Genomic DNA, 22033 nt, shown 5'->3' on the forward strand with positions numbered 1-22033 from the left:
GGATATTTGCTACAATATATATATATATTTATTGGTATATCTATCAAGTGTTTGAATTGGCATCTGCTGCAGGAAGGGTGACCCACAAACAGAATATTTCTTTCCTATATGCATTGTGTGCCTCTACCACAAATGTAACCTCTCCACCCCCATTGGGAAGCCCATTAGCAAGTAAATGCTATGTGAGAGGTTGTCTCATATTTACTGGCATTACCACCGGTTGTGGTTGTGCCATATTTAAAATGGTAAATTCAGAGATACACCAAATGAGGTATCCTTTTAAGGTTAAAGCTTGAACATCCTACAGACTTAAGACAACTACTATCTGTTTAGCTGAGGAGTATTTTTCCCTAATACCACGTATGTCTCCATGCAAAGGTAATTAGGGAACCTTTGGCATGCGAAAGAAATGTACTCAAGAGATCCGTTAAAATTTGTGCATGACCAATGTTGGTTAGCACCATGTTGTGCGGTTCCTATACTGGTAATAAGACTGAGTGGTTTTAGGGCAGCGGCACCATGGCGTGTGGGTGACTGAGTCAGTCCCACACCACCTCGAAGCTGTTGACCTGATTGCTGGTTAGCCCAACCGTAGGAAAAAAGGTGATTTGTCACAACCTAAGCATGATACTCTGACTCCTAAAGGAAGTCGTGGTGAATAGATCATACCCCTTTAGTTCATTGGCTTAGAAACTCACAAATGCCAAGTCGGAACGAAAGATGCAGAATGGATTTCAATGCATTTATGGAAACAATTGCATCCTATTATAAAAAGCATGGTCTGCATTAATAAAACAGATAAAATACAAAGCAGTGATCATCCTTACAATTAGGTTAAAGAAGATAAATAACCCCACCCTCTTTGTATGATCCTAAAAGCCTAAATATTCTTACCTACACCTTATGTCTAAACTTTGAGTTCACAGCAGTGGTAACCCTTCTGTCTGTCCCAGTCTAAGAGAAGGACCTCAATCCCATACCTGAAAGGGCTGGCAAGGGCCTGCCTGTTGTCTGAATGGCAATACTCTTGTTTGGCGGAAGAGCTAGCTTTAGGATCAGTGTATGACGCAGGATGGTCATGAATGAAATGCCCTCTGCCCCAAACCCTCCCCCCTCCTTAGGCCTAAGTGGTGTTTATATCATAAATCCTTGAGTGTTCTGAGAACAGGCCTGATGTAATAATGTGTATAGCAACTTGGGGACTGACTCCTGATCGGTAATACGAGTTAGTATATCATGTACTCAACATGACTGCCTTGAACAGGGCACAAAGTGAAATGTGTGCAAAGTGCTAATAAAATGCTCAGCATGAATAACTTTGTCTTCTCAGAAAGAAGCAACTGATGAAAATATAAAAACATCAACTTGAAAGCTGGCTGGGTTAAAAAATATGAAAATTAATAGAAACATGTCTGTGTGAAAGCCACAACCTACGGCCTAATGCTAAAATAAGGGCCACCAACCCAGGCACTAAGGAGAACCCACAACAAAATCAAGCCCACTAAATTTCCTGTGGAATAGAAAACGTGCCGAAGGCCGGTCTGGATGGCTGCAAATTTATTTCTTTTTTTTTTTTTTTTTTATTATTTTTTATCTTGGAAAGGAATCATACAAAAATACATATATATAAAAAAGGGAAGAAAAAAAAAGACAAATTCAAACCATCAGGGGATAGACATTTGGGAGAAAGGTGTCCATTACATAAATAGTGACATACCATTTTGATTTGAACATTTAATCATTATGAACCAAAATCCAATCCTGAAATGACCCCCACATTGCCTTCCCTTTCCTCCTAGCATGTTTCCCTTTACGTTCATACAATGCTGTCTCCAAATATTATACAGACAGTAATCTAGCCAGCCATTGCTGCCAGGACGGAGGTCGTGCATTCAGCCACGCGGATGATATACACAATCGATATGCTGCCATGGCCACAAAAATAAATGCTCTATGTGGGTTGCCCATTTCTCCAGTGACCCCTAAGACCATGATCTCGGGGGTAAGAGCTAGATCATATCCCAAAACTTCTTTCAAGACAGATTGGATACCCTCCCTCAGAACCTTTAGTTCCCCGCATGTAGCCATCATGTGTATAATATCTGTTCCATACATCCCACATCTTGGACAGCTTGTTCCCGATAGGCTGCCCCATTTGACGAGATGAGCTGGAGTATGATACAGGTCAAACATGGTCTTATAACTATAGCTGCAAATTTCTATCCACACGTCAAACTTTTATCAGCTATGCAACATCAGTGAGGTATCTAGCCAATGCCACTAAGTCATAAATATGACAAGTGGCTAATTCATATTGTGACTGCCTGACCTGAGGTTATACCTATGCTGCCCCTCTGCACCCCCCTCACACCTCCAGCAGAAGTTGAGAGTAGCTATCTTGACTCCTACTTTTAACCAGCCCTCCCTCCATCTGCTTATGTGCAGCCACACTTTAACTACACAGCAACACTCTACCTGTTTTGGTACTGTAGGAAGTTACCCTCTCGTTCCCCATGGAACTGAAGCCCACGGATTCTTTGAAAACTTTCTGAGACATGCAGCATTGAAAGCTGTAAAATTGGCACTGCTGCTTTAAAAAATCCACTCCCCTCAATATGTTATATTGCTCTGTCAGTGGCAGTTGTTCCTGTCTGTCTTCCAGCTTCTGAAGACAGAATTATTCAGTATTAACCTCACTTATTTTGCCTTTTTTTCTGCAATCAATATTTTTCACAACTTTTAGATGTTGATACCACTTAAAGTCTTTTAAGAGATGAAGTGGGTTTTCAGCCATTCTGTGAAGGAAAGCAATTTTGTTTTTTACAAAACACCTTTGTTTTTTTGTCCAATGTCTTTCCTTTGGCACAAAGAAGTGGAGAAAACCCTTCAGTGTCTGCACCGTTTGCCTTCCTGACTTGTATCTCCTTAAAGAGCGCATGTATTCTATAAAGTTGCAAAGGAGAACTCACTAGGACAAAGAGGCAATATGGATGCCCACCTAAAATCCGTCCCTAGCTTATCCAAGGAGCATTTAGAAGTTGCCTTTTATACCTATCTCCTACATCTGTTTGATAACCCTCTCCCACTAAATAGAAATTCAGAAAGCGATCTTGCAACATTAATGGCATTGTTCCTGGTCAGTGTCTATAACATCGAGCATGTGTACGATGGCTTCATGCTGGCACTGAAAGCTGGTTTGCCTTCACACTAATCAACAATAATGTTGATTTTCTACATCTTCCAAAAATAAAATGCTGTAACATCCTTGTACTGAGGCCTTTGAAATCTTGATTAAACCATTATTGTCCAAAGATATTAGGGGCGTACTAATGAAGTGAATGTAGTCTTAAACTCAGGACCTTTGCTCCCCTTTCCCACCAAAGTCCTCGAGAAGGCCATCAACAGCCAACTCCGGGAACACCTGTAGAACAACAATCTTTTAGACTCCTCCCAATCTGGATTCAGCACCAAACACAACACCGAAGCTGCCCTGATTGCTGCGACAGACAACATCAGAACCCTCCTTGACCGGGGAGAAACGGCAGCCCTGATCCTCCTCGACCTTGCAGCAGCATTTGACATTGTATCCCAGCACACCTTTATCAAGAGGCTTCAACACATTGCAATCCAAGGAGACGCCCTCAAATGGATCACCTCATTCCTCACTAAAAGAGCCATGAGAATCCACCTACCACCTTTCACCTCAGAACCTAAGAACATCATCTGCGGCGTCCCTCAAGGCTTGTACCTCAGGCCTACACTAGTAAATGCCTACATGACTCCCCTGGCCAACATAGTCCAAACCCATGGTTTAAATATTATAACCTACACTGAAGACACACAGCTCAACCTCTTGCTTTCACAAGACCCCCTCCACCACAATTGTCTGCTTCCAGCAGTGCATGACAAGCATCAGTGACTGGATGAAAGACAGGTTGCTAAAACTCAACACAGACACACTGGAAGTGCTGATCTTCAGGAACAACACCTTCCTGTGGAACGACTCCTGGTGGCCTTCTGAACTAAGCCCCTCTCCTACTCAGAAAGACCATGCCTGCTACCTTGGCATCATTCTAGACAGCATGCTCTCCATGAAATACCAAATCAACGCAGTCTCCTCCTTCTGCTTCCTCACTCTTCACATGCTCTGTAAAATCAACACCAGACGAGCTATCACTCAAGTCCTAGTCACCAGCCTGCTAGATTACAACAACACACTCTACGTAGAAATCAACCCACACCTTCTGAACTGGCTGCAGACCACACAGAATGCAGCGGCCAGATGTGTCCTCAACATCCCAACTCAGACCCACCTCACCTCCCACCTCAAGAAGCTTCACCGGCTCTCCAATCAGAAGAGATGTCAATTTAAGATGCTGATACACACCTACAAAGCCCTGCAGAACCAAGGACCAGCATACATAACCACCGCCTTAATTTCCACCATCTCTCCAGACACCTGAGCTCCGCCTCCCTCTCCCTCGTTCACTAAACTGCATCTGCTGAAGCAACAGTAGAAGAAGCTCCTTCCCCTACCTCGCTGCAAAGTCCTGGAACAGCCTTCCCCTTCACCAACAGACATCATCCTCTCTGCTGGAATTCAGGGAAGACATGAAGAACTGGCTGTGGCAGCAGGGTTCTCAGCTCCTGGATACTCTCACAGGTGATTAGCCACACTCAAGTCCTGTTTGATTAATTGGTTGGTTGAAATCCTCTAATGTATTTAAAAATTATTTGCTTTTGTTAGTGGTTTGAAATTATTCTAAATGTTGAACATTAGGAAGGAGAACTGTATACCCCTTTCTGTGATTAACATGCTTCTTTTAGGAATGGTTAACAAACTTAAGAAGGCTGTTTTGTCTCATCAATGTTTTCTCACTCCACAAATTCAGCCGACCAACACAGTGTCTTTCCATAATTCAGAGCCAGAGATGCAGTCTGTACCTGTGCCAAATATGTAATATTTGTAGACCAGCAGTCTGGGTATTTCTGTTGTGTCATATATGGTCATATATTTTGGATGTCTTGTTTAAAATTTGATGTTTCGGTTACTGATGAACAGCTAATATTTCAGAATTTGTCCTCTCCTTTAGTTATCTATGTATTTGATGCATTGTCAGGAAAGCTACATGGTGATGGGAAGCCCCTTACCCATAAGGTAAAATGCCTTTTATTATATTTTCTGTCTAATTGTAACTCACATGATTTATTCATTCATAGGTAAGCCAAGTTCCTCTGTGATTTTGTTAGTAAAGAGTTAGTTAAATTACTCTTTTTAAACTATAATCAGTTTTCTGAAAACTGTACTGCTCTTGGATTTCAATTCACCTCTGGTTTACTGCCCCTTTTCAACTCTTCTCAAAAACATATACACCATGATCCGTCATCTATTGCTTCTCAGTTTTTCCCACTGGGTGATAACATAATCTTAAGCAGGACATAGATCACCATTTATCAGTTCAGAGTTTCATCCAAAAAAGCGCATAGACCACTGGTAGACTGGTAGACAGTTCAAGACTTTGTATATCAAGTTAGTAGGGAAGTCACATAGATGAATGTAAATGCCCTCACCTAATAAGTAGAGCTAACAAAGATAATAAAAACACATGTCAAAATTGTTGGATATTACAAATGGAAAAGGGCCTGGCATGAGTCTGAGCCATCTACCTAACTGCAATGGTTTTCAGGTCTTCTTGGCCCCAAGAAAGGTTTTCAGCTTATTCTGCAGAGAGGGTGGGACTGGTTTTATCGTCTTGATGAAGATCCCAGTCCTTTTTTTAATTGAGAAGAGGTAAACATAGTTATCCAATACAGTGATCTATATAAAATCAGATTTCCCTTTGCTCCTATTTTTTCATGGTACCCCAACTTTCCAGCTTTCTCTCTCTCTCTGTAACCCCGCAGCCCCCATACAAACAAGATTTTTCCCAGTTTGATTGTAAGGCTCACCATTTTCCCCTCCATTCATAGGCCATTGGCCTTTTCATGGTTGTGTTAAGAGTCAATAGTTCAAATCTAAGGTTCTTAGTCTTTGTGGCCTTGTTTGACCTACTTCTGCTTTTGGATCGATCAATGGCTACCATTTCCTTTGAAACGGTTTGTTGATCACTAAGAGCATGCATTTTTTTCCAACGCCACAAAGATTAGTAGGGCTGTCTGTCTTTTTCCAGTTTGCCGCTATTAGCTGGCTGGCAGCAGTTGTGAGATGGTTAACAAATGTTCTAGTTTTTGTCCTTTCCTCACATTTTAGGGTCTCTGATGCCCACTAGAAAGCTATCCGGTGAGTCGGATGTTGGTAATCCAGTGATGCTCTTTATCCAGTTAGTTAAGAACTTCCTACCAAAAATATCTGAGCTTTCCTCAGGATAGCCAAATGTGCATAGTAAATCCCTTATTCCCTCCACATCTTCAGCAAACCACTATGTATTCGCATATATCTCTTTTAGTTGTGGCAGTAAGGGACCAGTTGTACATCATTTTGTATATGAGATCTCTGTGGATAATTGTGAGCATTGTGTATGTCCTCCCACAGCCAGCGCCTCTCTACTTCCAGGATCTCCCTTCCTATGACTTTTTTCTCAGTTTTTTGAAAACGCTATTCTACTTGCTTTTTCTGACTTTTTGTAGTAAATTGTAAATGTTTGGTATCAGATAGAGACTTCTAGCAGTAGATTCTTTACCTCTGAATTCCCTGGTGTCAGCTTCCAATCCCGAATTTTTTGCTGAGCAATACCCTGCGCATGCCGTTAGGTGGCTGCGTTTGGATCCGCGTGCGTCAGTCGGCTCTGCGTGGCATCGTTGGAGCCGTCTGTGATGTCATGGTCGTCTTTAAAGGCACCACCCCCGCAAACGTATATGACTTATTTTCCTTCTGCGCCGGTTAAGTGCAGGTCAGGGATCGAGCTACCCTCTGTCTTTTTTGGCAGGCCTTTTTCAACCTTTTTGTCAAAGCTTATTTCATCTGTGCAAGATGTCTTCGATGAAGACTGGGTTCAAGCTGTGTGGTGCATGCCATTGTGCCATGTCAGTGACGGACCCCCACCATGTATGTCTCTGGTGCCTCAACATAGCCCATGACTCGTAGTTGTGTTCCGACTGCTGGGCCATGGCCCCAAAAGCTTTGAGAGAGCGGTCTCTGAAGCTCATGGCAGCCCGGCAGTTGATGTCGGTTGGGGCGACTCCTAGGAGGTCATGGTCCTTCATGAGAAGGAGGTCTTGGGAGCGCTCCATGAGCCCCAAGTCCTCTTTTTCGCACTCGGGGAAGAGGCACAAGAAAAAGAAGTCGTCCAAGAGCACTTCGACTTTGCCATGCCAATCGGCCGACGGGGCGACTGGAGAACATTGACGTTCCATGCAAGGTTCCTCGGGAACCGATGCCAGGGCTGGCTTCGCATCTCCTCCCTACTATCTGGAAGCCGCAGCAGCCCCTGCTCAATATAAAGAATTTTACAAAGCCCTGTGCCTCGTATTTGAGCAGGCTGCCTCCGCTGGTGAGCCTTCGGGCACTGTGGGGTCGGCAGGGGCCCCATCGAATTCCACATTGGTGGCTTCGGCCCTGACACCGTTGAGGACCCCAGGATCAGATCCGGATCGCTGCCGGTTCCACACAAGTCGGTCGACGCTCCCCCCCACCGTTGGCATCCACCGATGGTGCGAGCCACATCCTCATTCCAGATGATCCGGAGCCGGAACAACGTCTTACAGTGCCTATTCCGACGACGGTGCCAACAAGGCCCAGATCAATGCCTGAGGCGCAGGGGCTCCTGTAAATAGGACAATCGGCTGCCATTATCGACCAGCTCCTACTTGCCCTAGTTTCCTCACCCAACACCCCACCCTGGAGAGCTTGGTGGTCCAGGCCTCCACAATCCATGGTGCATTCACTTCCGCTCCCCCGGATAGGGAATCCGAGAGGCTGGATCAGCTTGGTAAGAAGATGATTTCTTCCTCAAGCCTGGCATTGAGGTCCGAAAACACATCATAACTATTTAGCTGTTTTTCTCATACTTTATGGGATACAGTGGCACAAGTGCTGCCCCATGTTATGGAGGGCGTACGGGACACTCACTCAAGCAGTCAAAGCTGGGAGGGACGCAGCCAAGTTTACGATTTGGTGTTGTTTGGACACAACCGACTCGCTGGACAGGACAATTTCATTGACAGTGGCCCTTTGATGCCATGCCTGGCTTCGTACCCCTGGCGGTTTCAGTGGATGCCCAGACATCTAATGGACATGCCCTTCGATGGCTCACACCTTTTTAGAGAAAAGGCAGACTCAGCGCTTGAGCGTTTCAAGGACTCTTAGGCTACGGCCAGGTGCTTGGGCCTCTCAGCACCAGCTCATCAGCAGTCTGCCTTTCGTCCCTTTCGAGGCTTCGGAAGGGGTAGGGTGCCACGCCACCCTCAAATCAGCCACCATCCTCCATCATGTCAGCATCCAGTGCGTGGACAAGGTTGTGGGACCTTTAGACCCTGAGGGTCTAGCAAGAGGTTGGCAACCACCCAGCCCCCCTCCTCCTCAGCACCCAAGACCTCCTAGTGTGATTCTGCAAGACCACCCACGTCCAGTTGGAGAGAGGATTCAATTTCATCTCCCTCACTGATGGTCCATAACATCTGACAAATGGGTCTTGCAGATCATACAGAAGGGCTACTCCCTCCCCTTTCAATCTTTCCCTCCCTCTAAGCCTCCATTAAAAGAATGGCTGATGGAGGATCATTTAGTCTTGCTCCACGAGGAAGTTACGGCTCTCTTGGCCAAGGGAGCCATAGAAAGGGTCCTGATGTCAGAAGTAGGTAGTGGTTGTTGTTTCTGCTACTTTCTGATTCCAAAAAAGAACAAGGGTCTTTGCCCTAACTTGGATTTGCGGGATGTCAATCTCTTCCTCAAAAAGGAAATTGCTCACTCTTGCTCGGGTCTTGTCTGCCCTAGACCAAGAAGACTGGATGGTAGTTTTGGATTTCCAGGATGCGTATTTTCACATCACCATCCTGCCTGCCCACAGGCGCTACTTGCGGTTCAAGGTGGGCCACGAGCATTTTCAGTTTACCATACTCCCCTTCAGTCTCACCAGTCCCCCTCAGGGGTTCACCAAAGTGATGGCAGTGGTAGTAGCTCATCTGCACAGGTTAGGGGTTCCCCCTACCTCGACAAATGGCTGTTGAAGGTTTCTACGCCCCAGGCTCTCGTCACCCATCTCCAGACTACGGCGGACTTCCTGCATTCGCTGTGGTTCACTATAAACGTGCCAAAGTCACACCTGACTCCCTCTCAGAAGCTCCCTTTCAGCGATGCCGTTCTGGACACAGTGCTGTTTCGGGCTTATTCTCCCGAGCAACGATTCGAGGATATTCAGGTTATGATACAGATGTTTTGGCCTCTAGCCTGGATATCTGTGAGACAAACTCTGAGGCTGTTGGGACTCATGGCCTCCTGCATCCTGTTAGTCAAGCATGCCAGATGGCATATGAGAGGTCTGTAGTGGGACTTAAAATTCCAGTAGGCACAGCATCAGGAGAATCTTACCAGCACGGTTCAGATCAAGGAGGGAACGGAAAAAGGCCTGCAGTGGTGGTTAGTGAATTGCGATGGGGTCAGAGGCAGACACCTCTCCATTCCCGGGACAGATCTCACAGTTGTGACAGATGCATCACTTTTGGGATGAGGGCGATCTGGGAGAGGTGGAGATGAGGGGTTTCTGGTCTCTGGCGGAATCCTGACTCCATATCAACCTACTGAAGTTCCAGGTGATCCGATTGGCATTGAAAGCATTTCTTCATGTTGTAAAAGGGAAGATAGTGCAGGTGTTCACGGATACACCACCACAATGTGGTACTGCAACAAGCATGGCGGTGTGGGGTCGTGGACCCTTTGTCAAGAGGCTCTGCGTCTCTGTACATGGTTGGAACAGCAGGGCATAACCCTTGTGGTTGAGCACCTGGTACCAGGGTGCACAAACTCAGCCGTCACTGCCTAGCGGAGCCCAAATGATATTTTCAGTCGCGAGTGGAATTCAGACCTCCTGTACGCTTTTCGGCCCATACCACTTCTGCCTAGAGTTTGCAAGATGATCAAGAACAACTGTGCTCAGGAAATCTTAGTGGCTCCGGATTGCGCATGCAGAGGCTGGTATCCTGAGTTTCTGAAATTGAGCATCGATCCTCTGATCAGGCTGCCCCTTAGGGAGGATCTTCTGTCGCATCAGGGGAGTGTTCTCCACCCGAACCTGTCAACTCTGCGCCTTCATTAGTGGAGATTGAGTGGCAGCAGTTGATGGCTTTTGACCTTCCTCCTGAAGTCTGTAAAGTTATTTTGGCAGCCAGGCATCCCTCCACTAAAACGGCATACGCCTGATGTTGGAAACGCTTTGTATGCTATTGTACAGAAAGGTCTATTGATCCTCTCTCTGCTTCTCTTTCTGATATCCTTCTCTTTATACTATCCCTTGTCCAGCAGGGTTCTGCCTTGGGTACTCCCAAGGCTATCTTTCTGCCTTATCCTTATTCCTTCGGATGCCTGATCAGCCTTCACTTTTCAAATATCCCATACTACATAGATTCCTCAAAGAGCTTGTACATATGTTTCCCCCTACGCCCTTTGTTATGCCCCAATGGGACTTAAATCTGGTCCTCACATTTCTTATATGTGCTCCCTTCGAGCTCTTACTCAACTGCTCACCTTCAAGAAAGCCTTCTTAGTGGCAATAACATCTGCCAAGATAGTGAGTGAGAGGCAGGCTTTTTAATCCAAGCCACCGTATCTCACCATATTTTCATACAAGGTGGCTCTCAGAACTTGTGCCTCTTTCCTCCCCAAGGTGGTGATGGCATTGCATCTGGGTCAGAACATCACCCTGCCCACCTTATTTGCTCATTCGCATCCCTCTAAAGAAGAGGAACGACCCCACCGGCTGGACCCAAAAAGGGTGTTGTCGTTCTTCCTTGACCGCACAAAAGAGTTCCAGGTGGGTGACCAACTCTGTGGGGTACGTGGGAGCAAAGAATCGTCAGGCAATGCAGAAACAAACTATTTCGCGGTGGGTCATTCTCTACATAAAAATCTGCTACACATTGGCCAGGGAGCAGCCTCCTAAGGCTTGAGGGCTCATTCTATCAGGGGCATATATGCTACTGTGGGGCGTACCAGACCTGAATGTCTGTCCGGCAGCAACGTGGGCATCCTTGCACACGTTTGCAAAACATTACTTCCTGGACAATCAGTTCCGGAGGGACAAACACTTTGCCCGTTCGGTCCTACATTACTTTTTAGTGTAAAGGAGATTTATCCGCAGCCCACTGCCAGGAAGTTATGGCTTGGGTATCTATTCAAAGGCAAGGAATCTGCAGCTAGAAGTCTCTATCAGATGAATAAGTTACTTACTTTCGGTAACTCATTATCTGGTAGACTCTATCTAGCTGCAGATTCCTTACACCCATCAATGCCTCCTTTCTTTGCGGATATGTCAAGTAGTGTTAGGGTTTATCCCTTTTAGGGCCCTAGTTTTGCACAAACTGTTGGTTCTATCCATGACACTGTGCTTCTGTCGTGGAAGTTTGTGGGTAAAAGAACTGACGCACGCTCGCCGGGGTGGTCCCTTTATATAAAACCATAACATGAGACTGCTCCAACGACGCTGACGATGCCACGTGAAACCGAATGACGCCACCCGACGGCGCTCAGGGTATTGCTCTGCAAAAAGTTCCAGATTCAAAGCTGATGCCAGGGAATTCATAAGTAAGGATTCTGCAGCTAGATAGAGTCCCTACCAGACAATGCGTTACCAAAGGTAAGTAACTTGTTCATTACTGCTTTTGATTCTGGACAGAAGTGAATAGATGATAGCCGGAATTCTGAACAATGCAAACATTCACCCCCAGTCACAGATCTGGGTTTATGCCATCATTTGTTTGCTCACCACAGAACCCCAGTTTGGACCCAGCCATGTGCAAAGCAGTCTTGGCCCTGCTCCCCATTGGACCAGTTTCACCCCTCATAAAGCTACCTAACATGCAGTAGTCTCCATCGTTTGAATGCCTGTCCCTCTGTTGCTGGTGTGAATTCTGGGTTCTGGTGAGGGTGTGTGCAGGGCGATGAATAAGTCATGAATCCCACCTGAATATCAACAGTGTCCCATGTTTTCATAATTGTGCTTACTATATCACTGATGTATGCATTTTTAGGCCTAACATGTCTTGGCATCCAGAAAACTTCCCATAGTGGTCATCCCATCATAGCATTGTCCATAAATACCCAATTTTCTCTGTCTCTGATTGTCCAAGCCTGAATGAGGCGTAGTTGTGCCGTCTGATAGTATTGCTATTGGTCTGCGATTTGTAGTCCTCCCCTAACCTTAGATGCCATCATTTTTTTCCTGGCTCACCTTAGCCCTCTTCCCATTCCAGGCTATTTTCAACTTTCGAACAGGGAAAGACATTGCCTGGAACAGGTACAGAAGCCATGGTAGGACATGTTTTCTGTGGATATTTTTCCTATCCATGACTCCAGAAGGTTGCCCATTTGGACATATCCTGTTCTGTTTCTTTCTTGGTCATAGACTAATTAGCTTGCAACATTGTGGATAGGGAGGGACTGATGTTAATGCCTAAATATTTTACATATGAAGCTGCCGGTTTAAAAGAGAATTTCTTTCGTAGTATGGTGACTTCCTCTTGAAGAACATCAAATTTAAAATCTCAGGTTTGTCAGGGTTAATGCTGAACTCTGAAATATTCTCAAATCACCCTAGCTGGTGTCCCAATGCAGTCAGTGACCTTACAGTTTTGTTAAGCATCAAGACAATGTCATCTACTTATGTGGCTCACCCTTAAACTCAAGCGCAGGTATCGTCAGGTCTTCTCTCTACATTGTAGCCAGCGACTCTCTAGATACAACGTCAACAACAGCAAGTGGGCAACCCTGCCTTTTACCTTTCTATGGCATTACTGTTTACAGTTTGTTCCCATTCACTAATATCCTTGCTGTCGAAACCCTGTAATTTGTCAGTGTCCAACCCTTCATTTGAGCCCCAAAGACCATCTGTTATAAAATCTTGCACAGGAAGCAACAAGATAGGGTGATGCTGCCACTCTTTGATCTAGCATGCAGCAAGAAAAGGAAAGTAAGCGTTTGGATTCAGTGGTCTGAAAAGTCTGTGTCACCTCTGCATCACTGATGAAGACTGGCAGTGCTACTGCCCTCTTTAGTAGATGTGACTGGTCTCTTTGTGGTTCCTTACAGCAGTATGGCAACTACTTGCCCCAAGAGTGTGGGAAGACTTCATGAAAATCCTAAATAATGATCTCTAATCAAATCCTTACTGCTGCTGCAGGCACTTCCAATCTAGCTGCCTTGGCTAGTGCCAGGGCTTAGCATTAAGATTGTTATCCTGGGTACGCCTTACAGGTCCTAAACCAGAGACACATGAAACAATCATCAACCTTCCCGTCTCAGGTAACATCTTGTTTGCCTCACATTCTAATGACAAGATGGCATACTTGAAATCTGAAATTGAGACCTTGAAAACCGAAGTAATGTAGAAGAGAAAGGAACATAAAAAGCATTTCTGGAAGACCTGTGATTCCCACTATAACTAACAGAGTGTTCAAGCCTCTCAGTGGCCCCAAGGGCAATATTAACAATAACAACAGTCTCACCGCCAGTAAAGACATCCACCTAGAAGAAAAGGAGATCACCATCTGTCAGCATTGGCGGGCAAGCCCACCAGCAGGAGACAATGACTCCTTACTTCCCCATATTCTGTTACCCAATCTAGTGGGGTGAAGCATCTCAAACCTTCTGTAAGAGGGGAGAAATACCACAAAGGACAGGTGGGTTCTGAACATTGTGCAAAATGATTATTGTCTGAGGTTCAGATAATTTCCTCTGTAACTATCCCCCACCCCCACAAAAAGTCATTTTAACACCACCTTGACAAGCTTCAACAGGAAGTCAGCTTTTCGAAAAACAGGTGGCTGAGAGAGTTTCTCCCCCGAAAAGAACTGCAATCTATTGCTGCTACCTTCTGTTGAAGAAGGAATGCACAAAGTGGATTTCAGACCCATTCTAGATCTCAAACTGACAAACAATTGGGTGAAGAAAGAGAAGTTATGGAAGCTAGCACACCATCAAATCTACCCTCAACTTCATCAGGAATATTGAATATGCTATATATATATTCTGCCTGCTTTTTTTCATTTCCAGTTCTGAAAAAGATATGAAAATTCCTCAAATTCATTGAAGGGAAACCGTAACTAGTGCAAGGTTCTCCCTTCCAGCCTCAAATCTACACCAATAACTTTTTCATAATGCATTGTTGTAATAGCACCACCTCTCAGCAGGCATAAGTTCTCACAACATGCTCTTCAGCATTTACAGTCACTACCCTGCATCATCTGTGGTTTAAATGTCAATTACGTGAAGTCCATGCCCTACATGGGAGCAGCATGGGCCACCCAAAGAACAGGAGGGCGGACTAATATTGGGGTTCAGACTTTTAACTATCCATCTGTAGTGTTGCATTCTGATGAAAAATAGCCACCGGACAGTACGGCAGAGCTCTGTGACAAACTGGATTGTCCTAGTTCCAAAAGGTTGTCTTCATGTGAGTCCATATCAGCAATGTCAAGAAGACCAAAGGAGACACTACTCAGACGGATGGGTGCACATGCTTTTCTGATGGATACAACTACCTGTGGATTCCTCACCTAATGAATACTCCCATGGCGCCAGCATTCGACGGAAATCTTCTTACTAGTCTCTGCACGTCGACGAGGACGTCACTCTAGCCCACGCGACGCCGTCTGACGTCATACAGGCAATAAGAGGTCCTCGCCGACGTGCCGATGACAGTTCCCTTTTTTCTGTGCATTCGAAACGGTTATCTTCGAGGGAGCTACTGTTACCTTCGTGGTTACAGTGTATTGTCTGCTGCGTAGTCTTCTCTGCGGTAATAATGTCTCAGAGGAAGTCGGGTTTCAAGCCCTGTCGAGAGTGTGGGGGCAAGATGTCAGTTACAGATCCTCACTCCGACTGTCTATGGTGTTTGAGCTCCGACCACGACGTCTCGACTTGCGATTCATGTCAACACATGAATCCGAAGGCCCTCAAAGAGCGTGAGGCCAAGTTATTCATGGCAAAGTCAAAGAAGAAGGAGAAACATCATAAGAAGTCTTCTTCGCCAAGGTCTCACCGGCGTCATCGAGACTCCCGGCGCCGTAGAGACTCACGACGTCATTCCAGCAAGGAGTCTCGTTCGAGGTCACCTTCGGCTCGGCGTCGGAGGACTTGGGAGGTCAGCCCCACGGTCACGCCGCATCCATCGACGCCGTTGCCCTCTCCGGCGTCACCGACTTCGCCTGGTCAGGCGTCAGTGATTGAGGTGGTGCAGCCTCTTGTGTTTTCTCCGGCGTCGCAGACGTCGAGGCCGGCGTCGGGGTCGCCCTCGATCCAGGCACCCCAGTATCCGGCTTTTCCCACTCCTGGAGCCGATAGTACTGCGTTTCTTAATGCGATGTATACCATCTTTCAGCAGATGGCTCCAGGAGCTGCTCCGGCTGGTCCTTCGGGGCCCTTGGCCTTTTCGTTGGGTGATCCTGCGCCTCTTCGGCCGGCACCCTTTATACCCTTTCTCCCTTTTGGGAATGTGGGCTCGGCGCCGGTGGCCGCTCCGGTGGCTTCGGATGTTTCGGCCCCAGAGGTTGCCCTTCCGTCGAAGTCAGGATTTTGCCCTGTGACTCCGGTTGGTCCATCGGCTCCAAGACCTCGTCCTCCGGCTCCTACCTCGGCGCCGAAGCTGCCTGTGGCGCCGGACGCGGCGTCAGATGCTTCTGGAGATCGGCGCCGTTCTTCGACGTCGGCGGAGGCCATGTCGACTCCGCGTATCGAGGAGAGACTTCATTCGAGGAGGCGTGCTCTCCGTCTTTTAGAAGAGCAGGAGTACCAGCGAGTCTTAGAGGAGGGAGAGATTGAGGACTCTGGAGACGGGCTACATGGTTTGGATACAGCCAGTGGGCTGGACACTTCCCCTGAGTGGGACCTTTCATCTCCAGGGGAATATACGGAGGAGGCTGCTTCCTTTCATGCTGTGGTGAGGAAGGCAGCGAGCTTTTTGGACCTGCCTTTGCCGGTGGCAGAGGCGAAGCAGAATTTGCTGACAGAGGTATTGCATCCGGCCTCTGCTGCAGCTGAGCCTCTCTTGCCATTTAATGAGGCTTTGCTGGATCCGGTGTTGGAGGTGTGGAAGAAGCCGGTGTCTTCCTCGGCCGTTCATAGGGCTGTGGCCAGGAGGTATCGAGCTGCACCATCTGACCCTGGCTTTCTCTCTAGACACCCTACGCCGGAGAGCTTGGTGGTGCAAGCCTCCTGTTCCTCAAAGTCAGCGCCTGGTTCCTTCCCGACGGTGCCTGGAGACAGAGACTCCAAGAAACTGGATGCGCAGTCCAAGAAAATATTTTCGTCATGCAGTTTGGCGTTGAAGGCCACCAACGCATCGTGCATTCTGGGGAGGTACATCAATGCTCTGATGGATGATATTTCGTCTTCATTTACGGAGCTCCCCCAGGGTCTCTTGGATGTGGTCTCGGACGCCCAGGCTGCCGCGACCCCGATTATCCAGTCTGGGCTGGACACGACCGACTCGGTGGCCAGGACGATGGGCACGGCTGTGGTGGCAAGAAGACAGGCCTGGCTCCGAAACTCAGGGTTTTCTGCGGATGTGCAGTCGACCCTGCTGGACCTCCCGTTTGATGGGGACAGACTGTTTGGAGCCAAGGCAGATTCGGCCTTGGAACGATTTAAGGAGAGCAGAGCCACAGCCAAATCGTTAGGACTGCAAGCTCCTTCTTCCTCTGCCTCTTCTAGATTTTTCAGGAGGTTTCGGGGATTTGGGCGTGGCTCTTCTTCCTCTTCCTTTCGGGGGAGGTTCCAGCAACCCGCCTCTTCCCTCCCCTATAAGTCATTTAGAGGGAGGGGGAGGGGTGGGGCCCGTACCAGAGGAGCCTCTCAACAGCACTCTGCCTCTTCCTCGTCCTCTGGAGGGGTGCAGCAGGGGAAGCAGCCTTAGGCTTCCACCGTTTCCCACTCACTCCTCTCCTGTAGGGGGAAGATTACAGCATTTTCTCCACAAGTGGAAGTCTATCACCACGGACACTTGGGTTCTCGGCATTGTGGGGAAAGGCTACGCCCTTCCCTTTCGGGAGTTCCCGCCCCTCATCCCGCCCCGCCCATCTTATTGTTCAGAAGAACACCTCCTGTTGCTAGAACAGGAGGTTCAAGTCCTCCTTTCAAAGGGCGCGGTAGAGTTGGTCCCAGAGCAGGAAAAGGGTCGAGGTTGTTACTCAAGATACTTCCTGATTCCCAAAAAGGATGGTCAGTTGAGACCAATCCTGGATCTGAGGATCTTGAATTGGTTCCTCAAACAGGAAAAGTTCAAGATGCTGACCCTAGCACAGGTGCTTTTGGCGTTGAACAAGGAAGATTGGATGGTGTCTGTCGACTTGCAGGATGCTTACTTTCATATCCCGATACTCAAGTCGCACAGGAAGTATCTCCGGTTTGTGGTAGGGTCGCAGCACTATCAGTTTGCGGTCCTCCCGTTTGGTCTTACTTCAGCACCTCGAGTCTTCACAAAGGTGATGTCAGTGGTTGCGGCGGAGCTCAGAAGGAAGGGGATAGCAGTATTCCCTTACTTGGACGACTGGTTGATCAAAGCCAAGTCCCCGGAGCTTGTGTCGCATCATCTGCAGTCAACAACCCAGTTGTTGTTCGACCTGGGCTTTTCGGTGAACGTGCCCAAATCTCACCTGGAGCCCTCTCAGCGCCTCCTGTTCATAGGGGCAGTACTGGATACAACATTGAGTCGAGCCTTTCCTCCGCCTCAGCGGATTCAAGGTATTCAGGAATTGGTTCCAATGTTTCAAAATGGAGCGGTAGTTCCAGTCCTCAAGGTCCTTCGTCTGCTCGGTCTGTTCGCCTCCTGCATTCTGTTGGTCACGCATGCTCGCTGGCACATGAGGGCTCTTCAGTGGTGCCTCCGAAGGCAGTGGTCTCAACACAAGGGAGATTTAGAAGGTACTGTCAAGATCTCCAGAGATCCTGCTGTGGAATTGAAGTGGTGGATTGCGGGCAACAATCTTTCACAGGGAAAGCCATTCGCGCAGTCGCCACCAGTGGCCACGGTCATAACGGATGCTTCCACCCTAGGATGGGGAGCTCATCTGGGGGATCTGGAGATCAAAGGGCTTTGGTCTCCAGAGGAACAGGTGTTTCATATCAATCTGTTGGAGTTACGGGCTGTACGTCTGGCTCTCAAGGCCTTCCTCCCATCCCTTCGTGGTCAGTCGGTACAGGTCCTGACGGACAATACTACCACAATGTGGTACATAAACAAACAGGGAGGAGTAGGGTCGTACCTTCCCTGCAGAGAAGCTCTTCGGCTATGGTCCTGGGCAAAGGACCATCAGATTTGCTTGGTGGCAAATCATCTGGCCGGGGTCTTGAATGTACGTGCGGACAGTCTCAGTCGCCAATTCTCGGCAGACCACGAGTGGCGTCTCCATCCAGATCAAGTCTGTTTAATCTTCCAGATGTGGGGGTTTCCTCGGATAGATCTGTTTGCCACTCGGGAGAACGCGCATTGCCCGTTATTCTGCAGCCTCCAGTATCCGATGCAGGGAGCGTTGGGGGACGCGTTTCAGATAACCTGGTGCGACCAGTTGCTTTACGCGTTTCCCCCCATACCCTTGATTCCTCGAGTGTTGAGGAAAATTCGCCAAGACCGGGCCCAAGTCATCTTAATAGCTCCGGATTGGCCAAGGAGGGTATGGTACTCCGACCTTCTCCAACTCTCACTGTGCCCTCCGCTCCGTCTCCCTCTCAGGGCAGACCTCCTCTCGCAGTCGCAGGGGCAGGTTTTACACCCCAACCTCCAGAGTCTGCACCTACATGCTTGGAGATTGAACGGGGCAACCTGAGTTCCTTCTCTCTCCCGCCTGATGTAGTGGATGTTATCTTAGCGGCCAGGCGACACTCCACTAAATCTATCTACGCTAATAGGTGGTCTAGATTTGTTATGTGGTGTGGAGAGAGACAGATTGATCCCTTACATGCTCATCTGTCACATGTTTTGTCTTTTGCACTGTCTCTAGCGCAGAAAGGTTGTGCAGTGGCTACCATTAAGGGTTATTTGTCGGCCTTGTCAGCCTTCATTTGTCTTCCAGACCAACCATCGTTATATAAATCCCCTATTGTTCTCAGATTCTTGAAAGGTCTTCTGAATCAATATCCTCCAAAACTATTCGTTATGCCTCAATGGGATTTGTCCTTGGTCCTGACTTTCCTTATGGGGTCCCCTTTTGAGCCTATGCATTCTTGCCCCTTAAGGTATTTGGTTATTAAAACAGTATTCCTGGTAGCTATAACATCTGCAAGGAGAGTGAGTGAGTTGCAGGCCTTATCGGTTAAACCCCCTTATATAACGTTTTATGGGGATAAGGTGGTGTTGAGGACCAAGGCTGCTTTCCTTCCGAAGGTTGTTTCACCCTTCCATTTGGCTCAGACAATCACTTTGTCCACGTTTTATCCTCCGCCTCATCCTTCAAAGGAGGAAGAAAGACTACATCGCCTTGACCCAAAAAGGGCGTTGAGCTTCTATATCGACAGAATGAAGGATATCAGGCTGGAGGATCAGCTGTTTGTCGGATACGTGGGCAAGAGGAGAGGAAAGGCAGTCCACAAGAGAACACTCTCCAGGTGGGTTGTTCTTTGCATTAAAATCTGTTACTCTTTGGCAAAGAAGGATCCGCCTGAGGGCATTAGAGCTCACTCCACCAGAGCTAAGTCGGCCTCTTCGGCCTTGGCCAGGGGTGTTCCTGTGGTCGACATCTGCAAGGCCGCAACTGGTCGTCCCTTCACACTTTTGTGAAACATTACTGTTTGGACTCTGAGGTCAGAAGGGACGGTCATTTTGCACGGTCAGTGCTGCAGGATTTCTTGGTTTGACCATTTAGGCACCCACCGCCGGGCGTGGTACTGCTTTGGGACTCTATTCATTAGGTGAGGAATCCACAGGTAGTTGTATCCATCAGAAGAACGAGTTACTTACCTTCGGTAACGACTTTTCTGGTGGATACATTAGCTACCTGTGGATTCCTCACGGTCCCACCCGCCTCCCCGTTGCCTTTTTGGTCTCTCCAAGCAAACCTTGAGTGTGCTCCTTTTGGTCTTCAAAGTTGCAATACATTTTGCATATATGATATTTGTATATATGTGTATATTTATATATAAATCTATATATATTGTGTATATACATGATTCGTATGTATAAATATATTTATTTGTTTAAAAAAAAAAAAAAAAAAGAAGGTTATATTAAATCTACAGCTATTTTATTGCAATGTTGTGTGATTTACAATATTAAGAGATGTTGCTTTGCTCTTTCATTACATTGGGTTATTATTATTCTCATGCACGTAAAAAATGTTGGTACTGTCATCGGCACGTCGGCGAGGACCTCTTATTGCCTGTATGACGTCAGACGGCGTCGCGTGGGCTAGAGTGACGTCCTCGTCGACGTGCAGAGACTAGTAAGAAGATTTCCGTCGAATGCTGGCGCCATGGGAGTATTCATTAGGTGAGGAATCCACAGGTAGCTAATGTATCCACCAGAAAAGTCGTTACCGAAGGTAAGTAACTCGTTCGTTTTGTCTACTTATACAGCTCAGTCCCTTCTGTAGTGGTGCCATCTGCAGAATTTCTGTTGCAGAATTGACCTTCATCAAAACTTTCTGATTTAGGCAGCTTTGACTGATATCTCTGACCTAAAGGGGTGCTTAAATGGATCATCTGCAGATTCAAGGGATGTGGTCTTCCAAGGAGATGTCCTATGATATAAACCTGTTGGAACTAAAGGCTCTGCACCTAGCTCTGTAGGCATTCCTTCCTTCTTTAAAGATGGAACTTTGCTTGTTCAGACAGACAATACAATGATTGTGTTTTTTTTCAAGCTGGGTGAATGAGATCCAGAGTGCTGCCTCAAAACACTTATTCCATCTGGAAGTGGTTGATAGCCAAGATTCTAAGGATCATGGCAGCTTATCTTCCAGGCAACCAAAATGCTCAGACAGATTACCTAAGCAGCACATTTCAAGAAAACCACAAGTGGGTGCTAAACGATTCTGTCCTATGTGACACCTTCTGCGGCTTAGTTGTTCCTCAGTTGGATCTCTTCAGAAGCACAGCCAACAACAAAATGCCCAGACATCACCTTCATATTCTACCAACTAGGGAAGATAAGAACTGCCTTATGGATCAGTTGGTTGGGGAAATGTCTGTACATCTTTCCAATGACACTAGTGGTACACATCAAGCTGGCATTCTCGAGAGCCAGGAGGATTATAATAGTGCCAGAGTGGCTCAGACAGTGGTGGTTTACAGACCTCCTTATCTTTTCAGAACTTCCACACAGGAGGTGCCATGCAGGCAGATTCTCCTTCACATGTTTATTGATGAGATTCTGCATCCCAGCTGGCCATCTTTGAGTTTGACAGCCTGACTTCTGAACTCTTAAAATATCGGCACTTGACTGTGCTGCAGTAGTGTATGAGTATTATGAAAGAAGCTAAACAACCATCAACCAGAGCTTCGTACACCTTAAGATGAAAGAGATTTTGCATCAGGTGTATGTAAAAAATAAACTTTAAATCCCTTTACATTTCAAAAAGTAACACTATTCCATAGCTTCTTCATTTGCCCAGATCATGATTTTAGTTCTATTCAATTAAAGTTTATTTGCGACTACTGCCTATCTGAAATTTACTCCAGTTTGGAACTTTCATAGATTCACATGCTTGAATCATTCACCGTTGTCGAGATGGGAGGCCCCGGTGTAATACAAAAGCCATGCTCAATTGCTTATAAAGCTCAGAGGCACTAGGCCTCTTAATTCAGTAACATCTTATAGTCGTTTTATAAAAACAGACCAAACTTAAGAGACAACCAATCAGCTCTGACCACCCTCTTCCTATTCTACCCAGTGCT

The 22033-nt window shown here is 46.9% G+C and overlaps 1 protein-coding gene across 3 annotated transcripts in view; it reads left to right on the top strand.

Moving 5' to 3' along the window:
* The window catches only part of IFT80 (intraflagellar transport 80), a 543739-nt gene that overhangs the window by 398562 nt on the left and 123144 nt on the right, over positions 1 to 22033 (top strand). For all 3 annotated transcript variants that reach the window (XM_069213254.1, XM_069213255.1, XM_069213256.1), the window contains exon 13: positions 5094 to 5158. In XM_069213254.1, the coding sequence (XP_069069355.1) occupies positions 5094 to 5158 (65 nt within the window). The remainder of the gene's footprint in view (positions 1 to 5093; positions 5159 to 22033) is intronic.

The sequence above is a fragment of the Pleurodeles waltl genome, chromosome 11 (assembly GCF_031143425.1).
Source record: "Pleurodeles waltl isolate 20211129_DDA chromosome 11, aPleWal1.hap1.20221129, whole genome shotgun sequence".
NCBI lineage: Eukaryota > Metazoa > Chordata > Amphibia > Caudata > Salamandridae > Pleurodeles > Pleurodeles waltl.